Here is an 11979-nt window from a genome sequence, read left to right on the forward strand (position 1 = left end):
TAAATAAATAAATAAATAAAGGAAGGCACTCGGCACAGAAGCACGCATTTATTTCATTTCTTCTCACTGACTGTTTTTCGTCCCCTATTTCTCGAGTGGCAAATGGCAAAACTATTCATGCATGCATAAATAACGCTTTCCTTTTACGGTGAAAAAAAAAAAAAAAAAAAAAAAAAAGAAAAAAAGAGAATGTCGCCGGAGCGGATAAAAAGAAAAAACGAAAAAAAACCGGTAACAGCGGCCAGAACAGCACTGTGTGTGTGTGTGGAAGACGCCCTCCCTCCCCTCCATCCCATCGCCATCATCACTGAGAACCGGGCAGATGAAAAATTGAATGAACTAAACAAAAAAAAAGAAGTGAGAGGGGGAGGGGGAGGGGGGGAGGCAAAAGAAGAGGAAACAATAAAAATGAACGGAAGAGAAATTCACATACAAATACATGTACATACATACATACATATATATATATATATAATGATTATGCGTATATACAGGTGTATTATATGTATATCTTGCAAACTTATGCATATGCGCTTTTACTTAAAGTACCGTCACAATTAAATATATATATATATATATATATACTTTTGTCTTTTGTATTCATGCGCGTTTCCCGTTGTAAGTATTATTATTATTATTTTTTTTTTTCTTGTTTGTTTTTTCTTTTTATTTCTTTTCATTTTTTCTCAGCAAATATTCAATGTTCGTTGCAAAACAGAAAAAAAACATCAAATTTTCCGAATTTTCATCACCACTAGCTGTAATATTACAAATATTCTAATTTCAGCAGTCAAAAGACTTTAGAATCGGGGGGGATGTGGATGGGGCGTTACCGTTGAATGAATATTTTATTTATTCACACAGGGTAGAGGGGACCCCCGTTCTTCTTGTTTGTTTGTTTGTTTGTTTTTTCTCTATTGTAGGGGCCCCTTTATTTGGCGCATTGCTCCCCGTTCGCCGGTAGTGCACTTATTTTGTTCTGGGCGTTGGAGAAACATCGGGACGTTGTTGAGGAGAAAAAATCAAGGGGATTTGGATTCTTTTAATGCCGTATCGTGACTGTTTGGTTGCAAACGCTTAGAGGCACGAACCGATTTCCCACCTTTTGCCGCGGGTGGTGCATTACGCGGTTTGGGGCGTGTTTTTTTTTTCAACTGGGATGGAGGAACGGACACCACTCGATCTGCCACAGAAGTTTGGTCCCTCCCCACAATATGAGGCACGGAAACAGAAGATTCCAGCTTGTCAAGCGATTCTACTGGTAGTGCGGAAGCAATGCAATCAGCTGGAGAGCCTTCAACTTCATGCATGGAAGATATTACATCTTGCGACACGATGCCTGTTTCATTTTTTTGGATCCGAGAGAATGAAACGGGAGGAGTGGCAGGAGAATCGGACATTAAACTTGTTTTTAGCTCCAGTATTTCTTTATGATGTCCGGCTTCAGCTTCCAACTCACCCGCCCCCTCCAGGCGAAGTGAATGCATTCTCTTCTCATCCACCTCCCCCTCGTTGACATCATCCTCATCCAACAGGAGAGATTCTCGGGACATGCTGTCCGACGGCTTTGGTTCCATTTTTTCGCCCTTCTTCCCTGCAGCAGCAGCAGCAGCAGTGAAAGTAAAGGCCGCATTTAATTTGTTCACCTCCTCATTACGAGGTTCTTCACTATAAGACGCAAATAAACTTTTGCCTTCACGCTCAAAATGTGGCATCATTTGAGAACTGTCACCCGTATTCCCCACAGAATGTGGTTCACTCTTCTCCGGCAAAAGTGACTGATCCCCCCGGAAACCTGAAAGAATTCTCTCCTCCATATTCAATCTGGAGTATGGCGCGTCCTCTGGAAAAGCATGCGTCATACCCACACCTCCAACTCCCCTATGAGGGAGACTCTTACTGATAAAATAATGCGCGCGGTGACGCCACCGTTTACCACTTGTTCCTATAATAATCTGTACACCCGTATATGATGTCAATTCAGCAACAAATCGCTGCATCGCATCCGACTCATCATTCTCTCTCACATCAATCATTTGAAGAGGGCGGGCAGGTGATACTTGATCCTGCTCATTACTGTTAAGAAGCTCCAACAGGCATTTGCGAAGCCCCACCCGAGACATGTTGTTTTGCGAGAGAAGTACGTGTTGAAGGGATCTACAAAAGACAAACTGTGCCGTGTCGGAATCTGGCAATGAGGTTTCATTAATGTCACCGTATGCACGAACACGAGTAAGGACACAACTGGAGGTTGACGTCTCCCCCGACATGAGCTTCTCTTGCATGTCCCTAGATGAAATGACAGATTGGTTGCTCGAACCACACAAAAACGAAATAGCCGAGTGGTAGTGCAACACGTGACCCATATGGTCAACAATGTCGCGCAAGAGCCACGGCCCGCTCACATCATCCAATAAGCCCTGCTGAATTTCCAAAAGAAAAAATTCATGCGGTATCCATGAGTGGGGCTTGTTTGGTGTGTTGGGTCGTGTGTCGACAAGATCGCCATCCAAAGGCGACTCACCCTCCGTTCCCTGAGTCCAATCATCATGACAACTGGGGGCAACAAATTTCATGACAGCGACAAGTTTGGATAAAAAAATGGAAAAACTTTGCGTAAAAATATGTCGCTGCTCCGCCTCATATAAGCGCTGACCGATGCAAACAGAGGGATCCACGACAAACCCTATCCGCCCCTTGCACCGTTTGCAGCGCAGTGCGTCGTGCAAAAACGAAAACAGTGTCGCGTCTTCAAGGTCGAGAAAACTGAGAAAGTGAGGAGTTGTATCCGTCACAATGGGTCGCACAGGCGACGGTGTCACTTCTTCTTTCGGAAATTCCGTCAGCATCTCCGGGTTAAGGCTCTCTCGGCATACAAGACGCAACTCCGTGTAGGACATCGGCAACGCATGGTTCTTCTCTGTACCAAAAGAAGAGCTCCGCCTCTTCCAAGTCTCATGAATGACATGAGGCACTGGAGCACAGGCCTGTACTACAACCGAAAGGTCGCTTCCCATTTTGATTCCACTGTTACTGAGAAGAATCCACCGTCGTTCTTACAAATGAATATATGAATATATGAATATATGAATAAATATCCCCCTCCCCTTCTTTATGTCCTCTGCTACACCGTGAGTCCTTTTTTTTTTTTTTTTTTTTCCTTTTGTACTTATTTTTACGTAAGGTTGGTTGGTTGGTAGGTAGGGGTTAGGGTCAGGGGAGAGGTTTCGCTGCGTATGTATAAATGTATAGGTATATATATATATATATACCGTTTTAAACTTCAAAAGTGCCAAAAGAAAAGGAAAATATATATATTTTTTAAAAAGGGGTTTTCATGAACCACGCTTACAGAACAATACCATCATTATTCCTTCGCTCTCATTCGCAAGGGAAACTCCTCCAAAGAAAAAAAAAAAAAAGAAGACAATGCACCAGATGGCATCTGGTGCAATTCTTGAGTAAAATTCTCTACATTTCCTCCCCTTCCTTCATCGTCTGTCGCAGAACACTAAAGCATATATTTCCGTTCGGTAAAATATGTATGACGTCCAAAACGTGAGCGACCCTCTACTGGCTCCACAGGTGTCTTGCCGTGCACTGTCATTATACATCCTGTTACGGGATTACCCGTATAAAGCGTGACAGGTTCATCAGAGAGATAATCATTACGCAGCTCATTGATGATTGGTAGCTCCTCTTCACGACAGTGCGATTTATGATACGTCGAGAGATAAATGCCACCTCCATCCTCTGCCAAGCGCGAAAGACGTGTCTGTTGTTCCCTGTCACATGCCTCTTTCTCTTCTTTCGCTGCTTTCAACGCAACTTCGAGGAGTACACGGCTGCGTGCACCCATATCGGGGCGCCGCAGGCGTCGCACGTCACCGTTGGCCTCGCAGTAGTCATGGCGCTGTGTCGTCTGCAAAAGACGCAAATGAGGATTTCGCGCGTCAATCGTCAAGTAGGGTGTTGACTGATAACCACCGGCGTAGCGTCCATTTTTTCCCTCGCGTATGACATCCAGACTTGCCTGCAGCACTGCCGTTTGCACAAAATCGTCGGCCGGCACTGACCCCGGCAGAAGCGGTCGCTGCGCAAGAAGGTCGTCTTCTAGCGACTTCTCTTCCTGCCAATTACCGCAAAGAACCTTGCAAGCTTGTCGCTTATGGCTCTCGTGCCGCACCTTATTGTATCGCTTCTCCTCGATCCATGTCCCACCCGGGCTGCAGGTGTCGATGGGCACGTACGGCTTCTGACTGCGTGCGCTCACTCCCATTCCTTCACTTCGCCTTTCGGATTTGTCAATGCGCCGGCGTCTACACTCACCCTTTGTTCCCTTCCCACCTCCTCGTTTCTCACAAGAGCAGCCACGCAATAGGGCAAAACCAAAGAAAATATATATATATATATATATATATATATATACATGAGACATCGTCGCAGACGCACACGCAGCAAAATGACGTTTGATCCCAAACCCTTCCTTCTCTCCACACCCCTGCTTTTTTGCAAACGAACCAAAGGCACAATGAGGTCATTATATTTTTTTTTTTTTCATTCTTTTACTGTGCCCCTCCTCATTAATACTTTGCCACTCCTTCCTCCAGACACACACACACAGACACGCAGAAAAGGAAAGAAAAATTTTCCTCCCTCCTTTGCGGTTTTATACGTCTCTCACTCTTTTATGATTATTTATTTATTTATTTATTTATTTTTTTTTTTTTTTTTGTGTGTGTGCGTGCGTTTCTTTTGGTTCTTTACCCTCCATTTTTATTTTTGATTGATTTGGTGTTGGACGCACTGCGGGTAAGAGAATGGACACATAACCCTGTAAAATAATAGAGAAAAAGCACTTGGTCCCTCTCTCTCTCTCTGTCTCGTTTCTATCCCCATTCACCTCAAACGGTGAGTCGCGACCGGACTCAGCGAACCCACTTTGGCAGCTTCTTGTACGGGTTCGCTGCCTTCTTCTCCCGCAGCGGTTTCCCGCTTGCCGCTGCCCTGGCGCGTTTCGCCTCCACTCGGACGTTGACGAGCTCGCGGCCATCCTCCTTCTTCGCAATGCGGCCGTCCGCGACTTGTTTTGCCTTCGCCTCAAGCATCTTCTCACGCCGCTGACTGCCTTGCACGACACTGTTGACCATCTTGTAATACCGCGCTGCCTTCTTTCGGGCCACCTGCAGCTGCATCTTGCGCGTGGCCGCTTCCTGGCGCTTCATCTCCGCCAGCTTGCGCTTCAAACGCTGCCCCGATGGCTCCTGCTGCTGTCGTGACTCCCGCGACTTCAACTGAGCTAGACGCCGCCGTGCGACCACCTCGTCTGTGGGTGTATTCATTAGATTCATCTTGCGCTGCTTCGCCACCTTCAGTGCGGAAAGCTTGCTACGCTGCACATTCTCCGTGACTTCCTCCTCCTCCCATTTCGGGCGGTGACTGGCCTCCAGGAGCTCGTCGCCAGAGAGCGACACGTCGTCGTCGGCACCCAACTCCGGCACCAGTGCATGCTCCTCATCGCTTTCATCGTGCAGCAACAGGTCGGATGCCTTTCCTTCTGGATCTAAAGGCGTGTACTGAGGGTTGACAAGAGCACGTATCTCATGCACCCGCTTCGGCACATAGGAGACTATCTTTGGATGATTCTTCTTCGCCTCCTCCACGGCGGCAATATCCTCGGCGCTGTTTGTAATGGCCACCGTAAAAGGAGAAACATGCGGCGGAAGCTCCTCACCAATACGATAGCCGTTGGGCGGAAGCAACATGCGTGCGTTGAGGCAATCAAACAGATATTGTGGCTGCACATACTCGATGTGATCCACACGCTCAAATCCGGGTGGTAGTGCAGGTCGATCAACTACAAAGTGTGTGATGTTGTCTGCCGCGTAGGCCGTTGCCACGCGACCACCACACGCTTCAATTATAAGAGTGGCATGTTTATGCGGTACTTCACGCGAAATGTAAAATGTTAGCCCGTCAAACACGCGTCGTGCTTTCCGCAGCTCCTCCTGCATAAGTTCCCCCTTTTTAAGGGTATCCTTCTTTAAATCACTAATTGACTGCGTCATTTCTTTATCAGGGATGCGGAAGTCCTCAGCGTGTGTGTTATTCTCTTCATCCTCAGCCTCTTGCTGTTCCACCACGTCGCGCTGAAGTTCGTGCTCTAGTTTGTACAAAACAAAATGCATAAGCTCAACGTAAAACTCAAGGAAACTGAGAGTAATATACTGCTGAATACCGGGTGGAAACTTGTGCGCGTACTCGTGGGGACACAACCAGCGCACCCGTTCCCCACGCACAATGGCTTCAAAGTAGTATCCCTTTATTGAAATAAATCCCTTTGACAACACGTGGGCCCGCGCAACGTAGCGATTCCACCGCTCAATAATTCCCCGTGCACGTTCATGTAAACCCGACGTTAATGCATGGTGTGTTTCAATGGTCGTTTCGCTCATCACTTCTGGACTTAGGAAAGCGTACAGGGCAATCATAGACATGGCGTCGTCAATGTCCCGTACGGCATCAATAAAAAAAGGGTACCGTTCCTTGATTGTTGCCACAAGACTGTATTGTGGCTTTGCTTTCTTGCTCCTCAGGACCTTAAGTTCATCAGCAAGACCCATCGCCTCAGCCCGGCGTACCTTCTTCTCCCACGCACAGTATGCCATCATGCGCTCGGCAACGTGATCCCGCACGAGCCACTTAATCTCCCGCGCGAGGTAGTACTGTTTGTCGTTGCCACTTTGTTTTTGTTTGCTGCGAGCGAGAGCACGAGGGTAAATGCCCTTAAGGATGCAGAGACGACGAAAGTGAACAGAGTCGACCTGCAGAAGGCGAGTTGCCTGCATGCGTGTGAGGAACTTCTTCTTTAAGCGTTCCTTCTTCACACGCTTCGCCCACACCTGCTTGCGGTGCATTTTTTATTTACGCTCTCTCTCTCTCTCTCTCCCTACTCGTTGATCTCTACGGCTACTGCGTTCAATGTAGCAAAGCAAAAGAAAAAGAAAAAAGAAAATATATATATTTATATATATGCAACATATTCCGGCAACCGGCATCAAGAGAAGGGTATACGCAAATATATGTTCTTTTTGCTCAGCCATGGATTTTCTTTTCATTCCCCCTCCCTCCTGCGCGCTCTCGCAGCGTAAGACATACACAAACACACACAAACAAACAGAAAGACTACAACGTGCCCTTCTGTGCAGTAACATCTTCTTCAGTTTCTTCGTCCTCGTGCTGCTGTTCATCGTCGGTGTCACGCATGCATTGCGTGGAATCGCCCTCCTCGCTGCAAGCCTTCTCCATTCTCCACTGTGCCCGTTGCAGTTCCTCGAGTGCGGCACTCTCGATCCGCATGCGGCGATCGTGTTCACATCCCGGATAGATGCCGTCCTCAAATTTTCGATCGAGTAACTGCGCATCCTCAACGTTGTCTGTGGTAAAGGTGTACGGCGGGGTGTAGGTGGTGTAAAGATACGTGCTGCGCGCCTCCAGCGACGGGTAGTCATCTGACCACTCGCTCATTGTGCTGAATCCCTCCAGAGGGACCACATGATTCGTATCGGGAATGCGGCGTGTAAAGAGAACGCCGCCAAGGTGGTCCAGTTCGTGCAGCGCCATACGTGCCCTCATCTTCTCAAGCGTCACTTCAAACGGATGTCCGTCTGCTCCAATGGCTCGTATCCGCACGGTTGCCGGTCGCTCAATGTAATGCATAAGGAAGCAACAGCTCGCACAGGGCTCCCACGCAAAACATGTCTTTCCTTCACGACGGCAGCTCGCCACCCACTGCGCCTCCGCTTCGGCAATCGGCATCCCGCTACGACTTCCTGCCGCCTCCAATTCCAGTAGATCCAAATTGACAGGGTTGATGAAGACGCTGCCGTCAAAAAGAGTAAACATCTGAACGTTCCACCCAATCTGTGGGGCGCAAAGAGACGGGTACTGATAATATTGTCGAGCTGCTCGTACCCGCTCAATCATTTCCGCAAACCCACCACTACGTACCTGCTCAGGATCTAGCGGATACTGCTTGCACCACAAAGAACGCGCAGGTAGCTGCACAATCGGGTGCTCAACGTGCACCGTGTTTCCCGCCATGTAAGCAGCCTCCCCAGCAGCATTATTGTTGTCGTATGCTGTACGTGACGAGTTTAGTCGTGTAGAGCAGCACAAGGCCGCACGTAATGCGGGGCGGCATGCATCATTCCGCCGGGGAAAAAGACCCATTTTCCGGTAACTGCTGCAAAAAAAAGTGCAACGGATACAAGATCGAGTCCACATTTTCGTGCCCACCCTCAAACAAAACAGGAATCAGAGAATTACAAGGAGACGCAAACGCACGGTAGAGTCCGCCGCCTCAACCTATAAAAAAGACACAAGAGAAAAAAAAAAAAAAAAAAAACATAACTTCCCAATCAATTTATGTGTGGCACTTCATCCACGCATTGCGTACACGCTCCCACGCACAAACATACATACATACACACATACACACACACGCACTCTCCGCTCATCTCCACTCCCTCGTTATATTCATATGATATACGGCGTACTCTCGGGCGCAAGATGAGAATGTGTCGAGCAGAAAACCCTGTTAGACACATATATATATATATATATATATATATATATATATTACCAAACTGTTCCTTTTTTTTTTTTTTTTCGTTTCATTGGTGTTTTCTGGATTTTCTCACTCTTTCTGTCCCGCCCCTTTTCCTCTGTTTTTGTTTTTTTTGTTTCTTGTTTTTGTTTGTGCTAATGTTAGAAGTCGCCACCTTCTTAACAGGATGCCGTGCATCTAAGGGAGCCCCTACCGGATCCTACGCTGTACATGCCGTGGTGAGTTCACCAGATTTACATCACCAAAGACTATGTTGGATTTGGTAATTGAGTGGCCCGGCACACGTGCACGGCCTGTCCTCACACGCGGCGTGGGAAATAAAGATGCACTGTATTCGCCGCCTTCACTAAGTACTGATGTTTTGCTGGACACCGTCGTGGCGGAAGTATTGTTACGCTGCTTTCCAATCACATCATTATGCCGTCTCAGCATTTCGCTGTTGCTTCCACGTGTTGACCGCGGGTGGCTCCAGCTGCGCACGGAAGGAGAGGGGGCGACGCTGCTGCTGCGGCTGGCCAATGAACCACCGCGACGAATTTTCTGATGGCGTGTTGGTGTCCCGCTGTTGCGTGGCTCTTCTTCACCGAAGGGCACATTTTTGCTCTGAATCGTGGAGTGGTTACTCCTCTTTTCATCAATGACACTCGTAGAGCCCAGCGACGACTGTCGATGCCTTGTTGATCCCTCGAGATCCTCAGAACCATACGGCTCTGTGGTGCGAGCAGACGTACATGAAGGAGCTCGTTGCATCATGCGCTCCCGTCGCTTCCTAACGCCAAAAATGTCGTTGTCTGAGGCTGAGAAACTTCGCGCGGGATGTGCAAGTCGACGGGAGAGTTTCTGTGGTGGCAGGGTGAGCTTCGGCTGAGTGGACTCGAACATCTTCACCGCCTCCATGGTGCGGACCCCGTGGCGGGAAGCCCCCACCTCACACAGCAGATCCCGTGATTGGAGATTCGCCCCAAGTTTATCGGCAGGCTTCAAGCCCACCCTCCGCACGCCTGTTCGTGGGGTTTGTGACGCGGTTCGTAATTCCGCTTCCTTTGAATTGCCGTCAAACAGACGAAGAGTGGTTCTGCCTGCACTGTAGTTGCCGTGGCGTCGGCCTCTCACTGGAGAAGCGTTCCGTTCTTCAGAGCACAGAACAAATCGCGCTAGCGACCCAAGTCCATCGTTATTTTTCTTAACTGGTTTCGCCGAGGCTTGCGATTTTGACGCTGGTTCCGTGTCAAAGATGTGACTCTGGTGCATTTGCTTCCAGTTCGCGCGGTACATGCGATTTCTGACGGGTACCAACTCGGGATCCACGCGGTGCTGCATCTCGTAGAGAAACCGCAGGTCATCCCTCTGCGACAGATCCAGACGATGCATCTCGGGGCGCATTTCTTTCAATTGTGGCTTCCGAAACAGCAGGGAAAGCAACTCCTCCCGCGACATCTCCTTCGGCCTCTGAGAAGAGCGGCGGGCCCCGTTTTTACCCCGCCCCTGCGCCAGTCCATTCAAGTTTCGCTGCGAACCGCCGTCAAGATCACCACGAGGAGATTTTTTAGCACAGCCGTTGGAAGCGTTGCTGGCAGAGCGTGAAGCCTGCGGTTTCCCGTTACCCCATCGGTTGCCCTTCAGACTGTCCGCACGAGAGCGCGATGCGGCAGAAGGCGAAGAACGACCGCCTTGCACCGCATTCAGCTTCGAGGACCTCGCGGAGTTCCTCTGACTCGCCCGCTCCATAAAATTCTTCCTTTCGCCGCAAGACCAAACAAGTTCACCAGATATCCTGCTTGAACGCACACACTTGTGGTTTCACGAATACCGCCAATGGAGCTTCTATAAGCAAATACCAATGGTAGCACTACCTCTTCCCTGTTGTTGTTAATATTGTGCGTATTTTAAAAATCAGAAATAACCCATATATGTATATATACATGTGGTGGTGAAAGCCAAACAAAAGAAAAAAAAAAAGGAAAAGAAAAAAAAAGAAAAAAAAAAACCATTATCCTGAATGTGACCACAATAAAAAAGGAATGTTTCAAGGCAAGGCATGTATGACAATGTTTTACTTTTATTCACTGCCCCCCTCCACGTAACAACAACAAAAAAAAAAAAAAAAAAAAGACATCACACACATAAGCAAACACACACACACACACTCTCTCTCTCTCAAAAAAAAACCTTGAAATATGCACACATACACAGGTCAGAGGGAATTTCGACGTCTTGTCTTTTTTGTGCTGGCGACAGATTCAGATGATGGGCCATAACCAGCTGCTTCTGCAACAAAGTATTGCAAGTGCCGGCGCGAACGTGAGGAGTACCTCGCCGATGACGCAGAAGAATGATTCCATTCATTCCATCGCTGCAGTGAGGTATTCACCATTCCATGCACGCCATGTTGCATGGAGAAGTGAGAGCCATTTGTATCATCATCAAATTCCCACAATTTCATACCGCCGGCCAGTGGTGTGCCACGTTGCGTGGTGGAACGACTCACTGCCGAGAGTTCACTCCCTATCGCTGTAGCGGTTGAGGGCAACCCCGCGACAGCACTGCTGCTCCCTTGAGGCATCATTCCAGCAACAGTGAATGCCTCCCCCATGTCCCACCCTCGTGATGAAAAGGTCAGCATCGACGATAGTGGTGGCGGTGCTGTTACCGCTGACGACCCTGAGACTGTCTCAGCGGAGGTGCGCAAAGACAAGAGGCGCAAGTCCGCGGCCAGTGGTTTTTCAGTCTGTATCGCAAACGCTGAGTGACGCGCGCCAATTGCCGGCCCAATAAGCTTCGCTGGCGTAATGCTTGGCAAGTCAACGTACGCCACCCCACTCTCGGCACCATTCCCGGTGTTAGGTGTCACAATTGCCATATGCAGCGGCGATGTTGAGCCCTCTGCCGCCCGCGTAGGTGAGGTGAGACGCTCCGGCGTAAGATTCCTGGTGCTGGGGTTTGTGGAAGTGCTGTTTACACCTTCGCGTCCCCACGATGGGACCGAACCCGAACCCTCAGTGCTTTCCATATTACGTGATACGGATGGAAATTTGAGACGAATGCCCACATGGATGCGTCTGGGCTTCCCCAAAGCGTCAAACCAGGTGCCCTTCCAAAGCCAGGATGGGATGCGCATGGGCACGGCAATAGGTCCACTATAATCAGTGATAAATGCCACCTCGTCTTGTACACTTCTTGTAAAGCGTTGGTATTCCAAATGGCTACAATTCACCTCCCAAAATTGAAGCTTACGCAAACCCATAATGACTAATCCAACAATATGACGACCGTCCAAGCAGTGGACATAAAATTGGGTGTCGTTCCACATTAATGAGCAGCTGTAGCACCTCACTCATTTCTGTCGGTAG

At 48.5% G+C, this 11979-nt stretch overlaps 5 protein-coding genes and 1 pseudogene across 5 annotated transcripts, besides 20 other annotated features; all 6 read right to left on the bottom strand.

The window, feature by feature from the left end:
* Positions 1–20: part of a microsatellite that runs on past the window's edge.
* Positions 1–11979: part of a sequence feature (heterozygous, Esmeraldo-like haplotype) that runs on past the window's edge.
* Positions 152–190: a microsatellite.
* Positions 355–399: a sequence feature (G-rich).
* Positions 427–474: a microsatellite.
* Positions 562–584: a microsatellite.
* Positions 638–685: a sequence feature (T-rich).
* Positions 888–909: a microsatellite.
* Positions 1023–3017, bottom strand: Tc00.1047053510241.90 (hypothetical protein, conserved; the record flags this gene model as incomplete). Its single annotated transcript, XM_807210.1, has 1 exon — positions 1023–3017. One exon carries the CDS (start codon positions 3015–3017, stop codon positions 1023–1025), a length of 1995 nt encoding a protein of 664 aa, XP_812303.1.
* Positions 3140–3165: a microsatellite.
* Positions 3236–3271: a microsatellite.
* Positions 3306–3328: a sequence feature (AT_rich).
* On the bottom strand, positions 3512–4279 carry Tc00.1047053510241.100 (hypothetical protein, conserved; the record flags this gene model as incomplete). Its single annotated transcript, XM_807211.1, has 1 exon — positions 3512–4279. One exon carries the CDS (start codon positions 4277–4279, stop codon positions 3512–3514), a length of 768 nt encoding a protein of 255 aa, XP_812304.1.
* Positions 4398–4431: a microsatellite.
* Positions 4695–4732: a microsatellite.
* Positions 4929–6917, bottom strand: Tc00.1047053510241.110 (hypothetical protein, conserved; the record flags this gene model as incomplete). Its single annotated transcript, XM_807212.1, has 1 exon — positions 4929–6917. The coding sequence occupies one exon, from the start codon at positions 6915–6917 to the stop codon at positions 4929–4931; it is 1989 nt and encodes a 662-aa protein (XP_812305.1).
* Positions 7012–7034: a sequence feature (AT_rich).
* Tc00.1047053510241.120 (metalloprotease-like protein, putative) lies at positions 7186–8286 on the bottom strand (the record flags this gene model as incomplete). The annotated part of the gene is made up of 1 exon (XM_807213.1): positions 7186–8286. The coding sequence occupies one exon, from the start codon at positions 8284–8286 to the stop codon at positions 7186–7188; it is 1101 nt and encodes a 366-aa protein (XP_812306.1).
* Positions 8372–8407: a microsatellite.
* Positions 8466–8508: a microsatellite.
* Positions 8608–8641: a microsatellite.
* Positions 8652–8760: a sequence feature (T-rich).
* Tc00.1047053510241.124 (hypothetical protein, conserved) lies at positions 8819–10357 on the bottom strand (the record flags this gene model as incomplete). The annotated part of the gene is made up of 1 exon (XM_807214.1): positions 8819–10357. One exon carries the CDS (start codon positions 10355–10357, stop codon positions 8819–8821), a length of 1539 nt encoding a protein of 512 aa, XP_812307.1.
* Positions 10569–10616: a microsatellite.
* Positions 10721–10740: a microsatellite.
* Tc00.1047053510241.130 lies at positions 10824–11979 on the bottom strand (annotated as a pseudogene; the record flags this gene model as incomplete).

This window comes from Trypanosoma cruzi, genomic scaffold (assembly GCF_000209065.1).
Source record: "Trypanosoma cruzi strain CL Brener 1047053516685 genomic scaffold, whole genome shotgun sequence".
NCBI classification, from domain to species: Eukaryota; Euglenozoa; class Kinetoplastea; order Trypanosomatida; family Trypanosomatidae; genus Trypanosoma; species Trypanosoma cruzi.